Below are 14,062 nucleotides of genomic sequence, written 5' to 3'. Positions count from 1 at the left end.
AGTATGCCACTTGGTCAGAGACTAGAGTTGCTAGTTTCATCTGAACTACATTGATATGTAGTTGATATGTAGTAAATGGCCAGAGGATAATACAGCTTATTACAGTTTTCTAAATGTGGAGTTCAGCATGAATATTGATAAAGCATTAATTAGTTACTAAAACTGGCGAACCATTTTCTTTGCACCAAATGCAGCATGTGTTTGTGTAATGAAAATGTACTGTACCACATCATGGGGATAAGGATTTTTTTTTTGATTAACTCAAATTCTGCTGCAGTAAATAATCTAATAATGTAACCAAAACAATTCTGTCATGGCTGACAGTACATTTCTTAATTGTCTGACTTCATTTTGCTTCTGATAAGATGGCAGACATTGGAGCCCTGTGCAGCCTACAGCATGTTTTTCTATAAGGTGCCTTTATAAATAATGTGGTAAGCTTGTAAACCACAGGCAGAAGCATGATATTTACTGTGGGTCATAATTAAGCTTGGCTAAGAGAGCATCATGTAGCTGATCATCGTTAAGCTCGATGAGGCCCTATGCCAAACACATACACATTTCTCTATGATCCAGCCTCTTTCTGGAGAGGCCAAGGACCCTTACAGGGCTACACTCAGGTGGGGGCCAATTATTCCTCTCATTATAAATCTAGAGCTATGATGGCCTTGATTAAGCCAAACTGATCTGATGTGTGTACTTATCTCAAATCACTTCACTTCAGTTTCATAATAGAGCCTCTTCACCACATCAGTGAATGGGGAATAGTGTGCTTGTTCTTTTAATTGCTCAATGACTTTGTTTGTGCTGAGTCCAGATAAAAACAAGACTTCCTGTAAGGGAAATTATCAGATGAAGTGCTCCCTCAATATCCAGATTGATTGGTGTCCTCTGGCACTGCTCCCACGAGTCCAATGCTCTCCAGATCAAAAAGCTAACCAGAGAAAAGTGCATTCCACCCACCATGCGCAGCTCAATGCTATACACACACACACACACACACACACACACACACACACACAACTACCACAGGCATGACGTGGTAATTATGCAAGTTTGTCTCTCAGACACACATTGGTCCTGCACACCAGATAAAGTAAATGCTTTAAAAACCATTTGCTTTTGGCATTCTACAACAAAAATCTAAAAATGTGGGCATCCTGGTGGCTCAGTGGTCTAAGGTGCGCACCATGTAACCGTGACATCCTGTTTGAATCTGGTCCAGGACCTTTGTTGCATGTCATCCCCCTCCCTCTTCCAGTCTTTCCTGTCTCTCACGACGAAACTGTCTAACTAAAATGAATGATGTCTAACTTTAAATGAAAAAAAAAATCTAAAAATGATTAAGTATTATTTTGTTCCAAGTTCTCAATCTCATGTTCTTTGCTGTCTTGACCCTGATGGTAGAGTACACCAGATTTCCTTCCATGCACATTGTCATTGCTAAGGGTTTACGGATGTGACATCAGATGATAAGCCAAGAGAGATCTGGAGGTTATCTGGCATTCCTAGCTGTCTGACAAAGTCAAACCATGAAACAGGATTCACCCCTGTGTTCACTCCCGCAGACACTTCATTCAGCATATGGCATGGTGACTAAATCTTTGGGTTTTTCAGGATTCATCTCTACGTGGAATGAAAAAGGTGGACGTAGGTTGTAGCTGATTTAAATTTAAATGTGTTCCATGGCTCTGACAGGTGCTGGATCACTCATAAAAGACGAGTGTGGCATTTACGATATCAAGGTCATTGGTTGACAATGCAAGAAATGTTTAACCTGCTAAATTACACCAGGAAATGATTACTTGAGTAGGCCTACTTCATGATGATTTAATGCTAGCATGTCGTATAATTTTTAATTAACTTGGAACAGGAGAGAATATGGAGGCTGGGGGTGTAACTCAGGGACTAGCAGCACATTCGAGATGAGGCATCTAATATTCACCAGCTAAATGCTGTCTCTAGCACAAATGAAATCTCTTACAATATATATGTCAAGAATCAAATGACATGTTTCTTGGACACGGCAGATCATTCGGGTGAATGTTAAGTGCAGGATCAACAATAAAGGCCAGGCTATGAATTTTTCACACACAAATAGCCACTGAATGAATTCCTTCTATCTTGGTAAATAAATGCAAATCCTCAGTCCTAACACAAATGTCATTGCCAATAAAAGGGATAAAACATTTGCCAGGCCAGAAATAAGTATTCTACACCTCTCTGGCAATCTACGGCATCAAAGCAAGACAATCCTGCAGTGAAGGCTGTGGGAGAGCTAATATATCTCCTCATAAACCTGTGCGAGGTGCTGTGTTGCCTCTTGAATTGCTGAGTAGGCCTTGTTTGAGCCTGTTTAAAATTGTGAGTCAATCAGCTCAGGCCAGGCATAGTGCGTCAGCCCTCGTTAGCTGTGACCTTGGGAGATAATAATGGCACTAAACTGGCTGTATGTGTGGGGTAATAGCACTGTGATTAAAGAATTATGTAGGAGAGCATAAACATGGCGTGTCTGCCAATGCACACAATCATTCACCTGAGCCTAAGGGAAGACTGCTGTGGGTTTGATAACACCCAAGCTGATGAGGGGCAATACTTGTAACTTGTGTATAGTTGTGGATATAACTTAGGTCTACAGGATTTTGTAATGAGTGTCATTGGAGTACTGGCATTCTCATAAATATTGATGAATGGGGGGTGACCTATTGGTCAACACAACATGGACTGCTCTCAGTTTACTGTCAAGTCTTCTGACCAAACCATGCTGATTAGAAATATGGATCATGCGGATGGGGACTATAATAAATATTCATTTCTGACTTTATATATATCCTGGATTTAGACAAATGCAGTTGTGCGCTTTTGAACGACAAAAAGAGCTACAAACATTCCCAAGGCTCGCAATTCCTGTCAACTCTCTCCCTAATGCATTCTCTTTGATAACACACATAGGAACGAATGCATAAACAAAACACAGGGAAGAATTGTGCTCAGTATGTTTAGAGTTTAAAAAAAGGCCTGCTATGAAAAATAAGGAGAACAACGAAGTGAAATACTGTAAATAATCTCAGAGCAGAGAAGAGTACTAGCCTGTTGGATGACATTAGGATTCAAGTCCCAACTTGTGCTCAAGGCAAAATAAGTAAAGAAAAAAAGACATTTTACACAAAATGACAAGGCGGAGCAACAAAGACTGAGTTGTAGGGAACAGAATGCCAGTTACAAGATAAAGTCCATGTAACAAGATTAAAAGTAATTTAAGGCAATATTACTGAACAAAAACTTCACCTCCTCTTTTTACAAAGGGGGACATACATGAACAAAGAGAGGGCTTTCTTTCCCCTGTAGCATGATACCTTTTCTTATTAATTCATCCTACCATCAGTCAACACTAACAAAATAGAAGTCACGAGCCAAAGATTTCACCAGCTCTGTATATCATCCAGCGTGCCTGTCTTCCGCATAGGATAAATCATTTTTTTAATAATTGCAAAAAAAAGCTGTAATTACCTGCCTGTTATTAAAAGTGGGTAGCATTTGATATCTTGAGCAATGCGTAGGGGAATCTAATAAAGAGCTGATCTCTCTGCTTTTCTCCCCCTGCCTGTATGGTGTGCATAAACTCATAACATATGGAGGAAAAAGCGACGTTGGAGGCGGTGTAACAGTCAGCAAGCCCTTTAGCAGCTTGACAGAAAACGAATCTGTGTATCTAAAGGTGTTAATTAGCCACAGACACCGTATCTGCAATTTTTGGTGTCGTTCTTGCATTGGCCACTTGCTCAGTGTAAAAGCTAGAAATAATATAAATAACCAAATAAATAATCGTTTGGGCGGCACAGGAACCCAATTCATTTTAATCTGAGATGCCGTCTGATTTCTTCCCTTGAAAACATTCCATGCGTACAGCCAGAGTGAGAAAGAATGTCCCCTGTGTGTCAAACCACGGCAGAGAGACCTTGTACTTCGCCCAAACACATCTGTAAGACAGGGGGCCATGATTGAAGGATAATTGGGTGCAAGCCTGTTGAAATGGAACCCTGTGATAGACCAGGAAATTCCAGTTTCATGGACATGGCGCTGGCAAGGTCGACTCCGGGTGCAGCACCTGGCTTCATAAAAGACACAAATGAAACACTAGAACAAAGAGCTCCCAGGCCAAGAAGATAGATTCCACACAGGAGCAAAGTAGGACTCACACCTGTGGTGGAGCTACTAACCTGATTAGCACTGATTCATCACATGTTCACAATAACTGCTCGCTTTATCATGGTGTTTCTCTCCTAATCCATAACTGGTGAAGCAGCTTATTCTTTGATGCAGAGTCATGTTAAACGTCACGCTTTGTAACTTTAATTAAGTGCATTAAGAGGAACGCACAGATTCAGCGCTCTCATTACTACTCATTCAATAATAATTAAAATATCCATCTGTGAGTGTTAAATTGAAAACGTCGCCATGCGTATCAAAATTGCAGCGTAATGAGTGTCACCAAGACGTGTGGATGGGTGGGAGGTAGAAGACAAAGAGAAAGATCCTGGATGTGTTATTACATTACATTAGTGGATAGAAAGGGTTTTCCTAGTTATCCATTCATATTCCCTGTTTAGACAGCCCCGCCCGCTGGCACGGACTCAAAGGGGCCACATGGATGACCGAACACATCAGAGCGGCACGTGGCATTACCTTGGGGACAGCGCCGCATCAATAATGAGATGGCTGTGAGTGTGACAGCGCTGTCATTGACACGCGCGCACACACATACAGGCGCTCTCCGCTGGACTGATTCTGCCTGTTAATTAACCATAATGATGTAAACAAGAACTCATCCCGCCAAAGTCCGCCGCCGCCGCCGAACGGCAATCTGTTATGGTATCTGCGAGATTGCCGAGATAGTCTCGCCGCGCAACAGCCGTGCGACGAGAGAGAGGCCCGCGCTGCTGACAACGGGTTTCATGTCCACCTTTTCCTGCTCAGCTGCTTTGATCGGAGGCGAAGCATTTATCAGGTGGTGGAGGAAATGTTTGATGGCACCACAGATGTTTCAGACTCCAGCACAACTCTAAACAGATGGAAGCCTACTAGGGGAAGAAACACACTTTCAGGTGTAAGGCAAGCACTAGGTTATTCTTGTTGAAGTTTTGTATGTATTGGTTTGGCTGAGGAGGCTTCAAAGCAAACAAGACGCCACTGTCCATGTACTATTTCTATGTGAGCGTTTCTCTTGTTGTAAACAAAGAATGATTCAAGAGTAGCCTCCCTCGGGCGGATGGCTGAGACTTATTTTCAAAATCAGCATTGTTGTGAATGACTCATACATAGTTAACAGAGCTATTTATCTGAATGTGAAGCAGCTAATCAGAACTAATTGCTGCTAACAAAGCGTCAGTTCTCTGGGTAGATCCATGGGCTTTCTTCCTGTCCTCATTCTCTCTCTTCTCTCTCTAAGATGTCAAGCCTGAGGGAATGCTCACATGGTAAGAAAGGAGAGGTTTTCTCAGTGCAGCCCCAATTCCCATTGTGAAGCAGTGAGAGAGATAGACAGATATGCCTTTTGTTCTCTGATATTGCCCACATTCTTCAGGTATGTTTAATTAATGCATGCTCATTGTGGCGTTCTCGTCTCGTGGCGTACGGCAGGGAAAGACATCTGTTTAACCAACAACTTCCTGTGACAGTCCCTCAGTTGGGTGGGAGCCGTCTCTTCTATTCTCAGATGGTACCAAGGAGGGATATGAGCCTCATAGAAATTCAGAAGGCCGTCTCCAAGAGCTCCTCTCAGCCAGGTACAGTAGCGGGGAAAAAGATGAAGTGAAACCGGCCCAAGTGCTGAGCCTGAATCTCACACTGCTTGATTGCTCTTTAGCGCTTAACTTATTTGAAGAGCTTTTATTATTGTCAGAGCATATTCATCTAGAGCTGAACTGCTGCCATTTCCCTCGGAGAACATCTAGGTGGAGTAGCCTTTGTAGCAGACAGCCTTTTAGTCTTGCTGATGATAGCTATGGGCTCCCTGCGCTTGTAATCAAGACGCTGGCCTGTTCACATCAGCCCACTCTACATAGACACTCTGGAAATTACTTCTTCGATCCCCCATCAACTGTGATTACCCCTCTTGAGGTGTGTGGAAATGTCACATTTTACATATCCTAATATTTCACCCCACATAAACCAAGTTCTGCATTATTCCCTGGAGTGAAATGTCAAGGGAAGGTGATGTTGCGGGGCTGTCCCCTCACCCAGGCCCGGAGCTCCTCCCTCCTCCTGTAGGTGCCTCCCTCTAAACTGGGGCGCTGGGGTAATTGGGGCTCCGATGGTCATTAACTTGGGCTGGATGGAAGACCACCACAACCACTATCAGCGTAATTGGAGCTAATTGGCCCAGTGTTGCCCATGTTTCAGATCAGACAAATAGCAACGACTAATTTAAATGGCGGCGTGACCTTTTTAAAGCTTCAGTCTAATTAACCTTTTTCGACGCATGCAGGTACTCTATGTGGAACTGGGGCACAAGCAATGACTGGCTGACTGGCCACAGAGAGGGCTGGGTTATAATCACATACATGCAGAGCATGCTGATGGGGGGATGATACCCCACGAGCTCCACTGGAGCACATACGGTACACGATCAGATTATTTATTTTCTCATTACAGCTAGACTCATCTTTACCTAAAATACAACAACTGGGCGAACACTATGAATAACATCAATGCCTTGAATGCTGGCATCTTGGTACAAAGAACAAAAACACAACCAAGCACTAGCACACAATGTCCAGATGTTAAGACAGGCACAAACATAATAATAATAGACTAGGAAAGGTAAATTTAAAGAACACAATCACGCTACCTTCGTGTTGGTAAACAGAAGTGCATTACGATGTGTGTTATTGCCAACATGCACACCTTTAGATGTGGAAGAAAAAAACCATGGAGCAGATGTTATAGAGAAAAACAAAGATGTTTGTATTTGGCTTCTGTACTCTTCTGCAACATATGGAATCTGCCAATGAAGTTCAGCAAATGATATTACCTTGAGGAAAATGAGATTGGATGCTGTCATTGCGGAGGAATTCAAAGTATGAACTGACTGGGATACTGGGTGATATACACACAGAGACCAACTGCGTTGTGTAATCAGATCAGCAGTAAACCTCTCATTCTCCTATCCCAATTAATGGCTCAGTTTACTTTGCTGTGATCAGAAGCCAAGTGTGTGCACAATAAAGCCTTTATACTTCTCCCAGCCATTATATAATTAAATTGGGAGTCACTTGCACTCCAGGACAATAATTTACGAGAAAGGAGGGAGAAACGGGTAGAGGAAAAGTTTGCGCACGATCTGTTCAGTGCATAAATGAAAATTAATTAATCACTTGGGGAGCCGGCACACCAAAATGGAATAGGGTGGGAGTACAAAGTCGTTTACACGGTAGCATTTAGAAACATAAATAATGACGAAGACCCTACAGTACACTTAAATACAGCAGTAAAAAAAACAGATTTTCAAATATCAACAGTGACCTACACTAAATAAAGGATGAACAGGAAAAGTTATTTATTCTATATTTGGCATTATTCCTTAGGACAGAGGAAGTGCCGTGGAAAGCGGCCAGCCATAACAGAATCCAAGATGTCTTGCAGGGTCAGAGTGTCAGCTTGTCAACCATACCCCGGTGTATTTTCTATCCCACAATACCATGGGGCATGCTCCCTTGTCCCACTGATACAGGTTTATTTGTACTTTGCTCGCTGTCCCTGTCATGTTAAACAGGTCAACAGATTTTCTAGTAGAGGCTATCAGTTGTCATCTCCAAAAGCTGGGTGTGCATACTGATGTGACACTATTAGACACTGTTTGAGGGAATACATTTTGGGAACACTGTGGGGCAAAATGAATGGGAGCTAATGCTAGCAGCCTTGGAATGAGCCCACAGAGGAGGGTGGCTAATCCTATCATTCTACACCATTCATCTCCAATCCACTTGGCTTTCAGCATTTTTTTCTCAACAGGCAATTTGTGGTTTCCCTGCTGGATCTCCTCGAAGCCAGTGTGTTATGGCTACAAAACACTTCCAGGGCCGCCTGGGAGTCAGAGAGGAGGCCACTAAATGCAGTCTGAGACCCCGTCACTGTCCACACTGACAGCTGCCAGCCCGCTGCACGCCGCCCGAAATAGCTTAATGACAGATGCTTTCGGAAAGCATCAGATTGTGGCCTGTCGTGGTCGAATTAGAAAAAAAGGAGGCTCAGTTTCCCACAAGATCATTAGTCAACGACAAAAATCCCTTGCTGTATCTTAAACATGCCGAATACCCTCGAGACTAAAATCCTCGTTATTTCGTCTCAACGGAATGCTCCCCAAAGACTCTGAATGGGCTACTTCAAAAACAAAGCCAGTTAATTTAATAATGCACATCAATGCTTTGAAATGGCAAAAGGGAGGCTATTATAAATGAGACGATAATGATATTTTGGGTAAACATGCTTATTCTTTTATTCTAAAAGGTCACAGTCTAAGGGGTGTTTAATATGGTCTCTGAAATGAAACATGGTCCAAGGCTGAATGGCTTCCAGATGGTGGCGTCCCCCTCCATACAGTCTGTCTGTCTGTCTGCTTCTGCCTGACAGATGCCACACTCACTTCCAGGGAAGAATCTGAGCAGCCGTCCATGACTAACCAAGACAAGGGACCTGCATTAACCATCTCCTCTGTTCCATGTACTGTATGGCATGCCATCCTCAGCTCCTCAGAGAGGAGGCCCCCCGAGCTCTGAACATGTATACATAGTGCACGCATACACAACCATGCATCACTTACAGGCACTCACACACACACACACACACACGCACACAGGTAAAGAATCCATCTATCGGCAAGCGGCAAAAACCTAGTCTTGGATCCAAGCAATTATTCTCTCACTCAGCAGATAGTGTGCATGGCAGGTCTCAGCCAGTGGTTGAAATCAGCCCTTCAAGCTTATACAGTAAAGATTTCAATCTGCCTCTCTTTCCCCCTGGGTAGAGCCTTAACTCATCAACACCATCACTGAAAATCTTTCCTTTTCATTTCCTGGCCAATTCAGTGGTGTGGTACTGCTGAATAGTGAGTTTCCCCAACATGCCCAGCTGTTTCCAAATGGACCATAATAACATGGCATGCTCCATATATCAGACCAACCATGATGAGACCTATTTAATGTGTCTTGGCTCAGGCAAATATTGATAGCCTGCTGGAGCATCTTCACTCCCATCGACCAGCAAGGCAGTGTTATTATCACAATTCATCTCCGAACTCAATCCGCCAAAAACCGATATTTCTAGCCGTATTTCCTCCTTGGCGCCTCTTCTCACCTGAGCCTCCTCTGGAAACAAACAGCACAGTGTACAAGCACTGGGCAGAGGAGGGGGCTGTTTAACAGTGTGCTGCTCGCCAGCCCAGAGCTGCAACTCTGCTCACGGACTGCACAGCTCCCACAGCTCCCCTGTGTGATGTTGCAGAGCCCGGCCGGCTGTGCTGGCGTCCTGGCCGTGGGCTGTGGTCAGTCAGAGCCCAGGGAGCTGTGACAGCTTGCTCTCTCAACCGCAGAGGGGAAAAAAAATAGAAAAAAAGTCACTGGAGCCTGAGAGTCCTCTGGGCAGAAAAAAATGAGCAAAGAGTGTCACCGAGAGAAAGACACACTCACATACAGTATACCTTCCACAGATGTGTGTAAACACAGATGTGCGCACATCATATACTGTATACACGCAGATGTACATAGACACACGCACACCGTCACTTTCAAGCATATGGTGCAGTCAGATGATACTGTATATAAACACTACTCCATAAGCGTTCCACAAAATCCAGACTCCAGCACTGGGCGAGTGGAGGAGCTCCCATCCAACCATCTGATATTTATCCAGAGACTGAGACAGAGTGAGGGTGTTAAAGCCTGGGCTGTTCCAGATAGCTTTCAGCTTCAGTGTGGGGGGTTAAACGGCAGGTTTCTTGGCTCAGGTTGATTGCTATTTTTCATCTGAAGGCCATCCCTCAGTAAGCGTCTGGACTTGCAGCTTCTTCTCACAGCGTGCCCTATGGGCCATGGGTGATAATATCAACACATCTGCATTTACATTTCGGCCAATATAGGCTTGACAAAGGAATATGCTTTGTAAGCCTCCATATCAAAAAAGATCCTTCTACAATTTTGTGTAATTACTTTTTTATTTGTTTTTTTTACAATGTGGTCTATTTTTTACAATGTCTCTCAAGTGAAAATTAAATTCATACTGTTCTGAATTCAGAGTATATTGCCTCTTTCAAAAAGCAGAATAAAATTCAGTTTAAGAATTTATTTATGCTATTCTCCGGCCTGAGACTGTTGTTATGAACATTATAAACATAACTAACTCTCTCTCTAAATAAAAATAAAGAAACAAAAGTCTAGTTTGGATGCCATCAATATGCGCTATCTAGAGCTGCCCCAGCACAGACTGGGAGACTGACTCAGAAAAGGAGCTGTTACCAATACAAACTAGAAACTGCACCCATAAATTGTACTCTTATTGCCAGGAATTGCCCTGGGTAGTCACATTTGCCATCTTCTCCAACTTATTCCCAGTAGAGCTATAAATCAGTGCGACATCACATGGGGACAGGAAAAGCTCTTTTATCTAATATCTGACTTCTGGGGATACTAGTGAATGTTCAGTCACACAAACTGTGTTACCCTAAGGTATAGGAACTGCATTTTCCAGTCCTGAAATTCAGTGGTATTCCCTTTTAAACTCCCTGTCTTGACATGCTACAGGCACGAGGAGATTTTGATGTGATGACTGTCGTAGCTGTGCTGTTTCTTAGCCTAAAGGGTGGCTTTGACCTCTAAGAAACAGGGATTAACTACCAAGCCTTGCTTCTTTTTAATCTTTCATGCTCAAGTTTATTTTGTGTTAGGCTTTGTTTTGACTCCTATCCCTTTGTAATGCCCTGGAATCCCCATTAGGGAGCCAGCCGTCTAGCATTCCCAAACGCAGCCCCCCTCTTTTGCCCACTGTGCAGACCCACTTGGCGGGGTGCCCGTCCATGGTGGGCTCTCCCTCTCTGGTTTCTCTCACACGGCAAAGCTCACAGTGAAACCCTTTCAGATGAGTCAAAATGAGCTTAGTGCTGATCGGCTAACCAAAAACCTGGACTCATTGTGTTCTGTACCAAGAGGCTGGATCACTGTCTTTTAACAAAGAGTTTGGACCAGAGAGCCTTTGGAGCTGAAGGCTTGGAGCCTCTGTTCAACTAAGTCTTCCCCCATATCAAGGCAAAGTAGACTAAAACTAAATCAAGGTTGCATTCTTGTTTGAAGTAAGAAACAACCATGTCCCCTTTCTTTTGGTAAAAAGGCTTTCTGTTGTCCTTGTCGCAAGGAGAGACCAAATGGACTGTGGCTAAAATAATGTAATGACTGGGCTCATCCTGCAAGGCCAGTCAATCACAGAACACCACTGTTTTCACTGAAGGCCTGCTCAACACAGAGCAGCTGTACAAATACATTAGACAGGATACAGCCAGCTCCCAGTAAAAACAGAAACTCTGTTTCTTATAAATATATGAATTATTGGATAAATAAATCAAGAGATAGGCTTAAACTAAATAAATCTTTGGAATGTGCCTGAAACAAAACAAGGATTGGAACGTTTGTGGATGAAAAAAAAGAGAACCCGAGAGTGAAAAGGGGCTATTTCTCCAGCCGAGGCCTGAGAGGCCCGATGCTGATGAGTAGGCATTCCCTCTGCCCAGGCAGCCCCAGGCAAGCCCACAGCCTCACTATCCCCAGTGTTTCACATGGACCTCTGAGCTCCAAGTCACGGCTGTGGAGTAATTTACACCATCAGGTAAATTACGCTATCGTGCAAATGACATTCTAATGAAATGTCATGCTTCTGGTTCATCAATGTCATCTGTTAGTGGATGCAACTGTCATAAAACTGTCTAAAGATCAGCAGGCAGACTCTCCCGGTCCTGATTCAACTTCAAGACATTTATTGTGACTACTTCAGTCATTTGGCTTCACGATCCATTTAATTGCTACCTGGAGGTGTCTGTCACACTCACAATGAATCATCAACTGAACAGAAAATTGTCACAATCATCTATAATCAGACTGGTACTCATCTATCTCTTCTCTCCTGTTGGTAAGTACTTCCATCGATTGGTCTCTGATGAGGCTGCAGGGCTATTGGTTGGTGGTGGAAATCTGATTTGTGGCTATTTGGTGTGATACTGATTTGTTTACCCTCTGCGGGTAGGGCAAATCCATAAGTCATGTGGACCAGACTGGAACATGCAGACCAGAACAGGCTGGAGGCTGGGACAGTGTTTGAATGATCTGCTGCTGCCAGCTGTGGAGTGTGTGGGCATTGTCTCATCTCAAGCCCTTGGGATTCAGCCAGACACACTAAACCTAGTGCTTTTCCACTGCTTTAAAGCAGAGAATGTCTTTTTGAGGAGGTAGCACACGAGCACACACACATACACACACACACACACACACACACACACACACACACACACACACACACACGCAAGAATCAAAGCACTTTCATTGACTCCTCTTTAGTGCCAGACAATTAATTTACTTGGGAACAAATAGAAAATCACAAATCCATGTCACAAGCCTTTAAAGAATCCAAGAGAGGTCACACTTTTTACCCTCAAAGTGGCTTACCAAACAATGACAAAGCAAAAACCAGGCAGTTATACTGGGAACTTCAATATGGAGTGGCGGATACAAAGGCTTGCCTTTCATTTAATCGCAAGCCAACGCAGTCTACATGAAAAGCTTCCATTTGACAAACATGAAACGTCAACATTTTGTTGTGTTCTCACAGTTGCTTTTGTTTAAATAAAGAAGATTAAGACTCAGAACTATATCTCAAACGAAAGATGCTAAATCCTTTTGTTCTTGTACCTATTCCAAATTTCCTTGCATTTTCAAACAGCTTTTACTCACTAAAGGCTTACTCACAGAAAGAAAAAAACATACTGCAGCATATAATTCATTTCTTTGAAGCTGCACAGAACAGAGACAAATTCCTCCTCAGGTAGTGAGATGGGTCAGAGCGTGGTGCGGTGCACAGTACTCACCACAGTGCTCAAGCCATGCTCCTTCAGCAGCTTGAGGGAGTTCTGGTAGCAGGAGGTGAGGTCATTGGTCTCCGTAGGGCCCACATGACCTCTGGCCACTGGGCCCACAGTGTGGATCACATCTGTTGGAAGGGGACAACACAGAAAGCTCATTTCAGGGTTACATGGTCGGCAGTTGTCTTTCTAGTCCAGGGAATTGCGCCAAGCGGTGTTAAGCAAAGTACAACAATCATACTGTAAAACCTTGCTGCTGCCTGACACACTGCTGAGCAGCCCAGCCAAGGCTTTTTAGAACCTGCAATATCAGCATCAAATACAAATAAGATAAAGTTTGTCTTCACAATGAGACAATGGGGATGGCATGAACAAGCCAGTGGCTAAAATGAATACATTTATTCAGTTAATAAAACAGCAGCCCAGATAGAAAATCAATTACAACATTCTTTCATGCCATCTACTCAAATATTCATATCTCTCCCAGTACTCTCCTTCCTTGCGCATAGTAATGTCTCTGCCTGTCAATCACTGGTCTCCTTGTCTGGCCAGGCCAGACTGAGGAATGCGGTCTCTTAATTGAATCATAGGAGTGATGACAGGAAAATAAGAGAATCTAAGCAGTGACTTGACAGAGACATAATCTTTTACATCCCGCCTGACTACCCTTGGCCTTCTCTGTGTTGGACAGGACAGGTCAACAACAATATACAAGTAACTCAGCATCATCCACACTGCATTCCTGTTTTACTGCATACTCTAGAGAGAGAGAGAGAGAGAGAGAGAGAGAGAGAGAGAGAGAGAGAGAGAGAGAGAGAGAGAGAGGGAGAGAGAGAGAGAGATAGAGAGGACATAAAGACTATTCAGTAAGGTTCACCACTGGAGCTGGAGCTGGAAAGGGACAGACTGACAGAGACGAGAGAGAGAGAGAGAGAAAGAGAGAGA

At 43.5% G+C, this 14,062-nt stretch overlaps 1 protein-coding gene across 1 annotated transcript in view; it reads right to left on the bottom strand.

Annotated features, from left to right (window-relative positions):
- Nucleotides 1–13,276, bottom strand: part of LOC139640899 (ADP-ribose glycohydrolase MACROD2-like) — a 121,825-nt gene extending 108,549 nt beyond the window's left edge. The window contains exon 1 of the mRNA XM_071515090.1: nt 13,124–13,276. Coding sequence (XP_071371191.1) covers nt 13,124–13,276 — 153 coding nt within the window. The remainder of the gene's footprint in view (nt 1–13,123) is intronic.
- Between the last annotated feature and the right edge of the window lie 786 nt (nt 13,277–14,062).

This window comes from Centroberyx affinis, unplaced genomic scaffold (assembly GCF_046629955.1).
Source record: "Centroberyx affinis isolate AG114_WGS23_722 - 3 ecotype Tasmania unplaced genomic scaffold, CSIRO-AGI_Caff_v1 ptg000304l_1, whole genome shotgun sequence".
NCBI lineage: Eukaryota > Metazoa > Chordata > Actinopteri > Beryciformes > Berycidae > Centroberyx > Centroberyx affinis.
The sequence above is the reverse complement of the archived record's forward strand: the minus strand, read 5'-3'. Positions and strand labels throughout refer to the sequence as shown.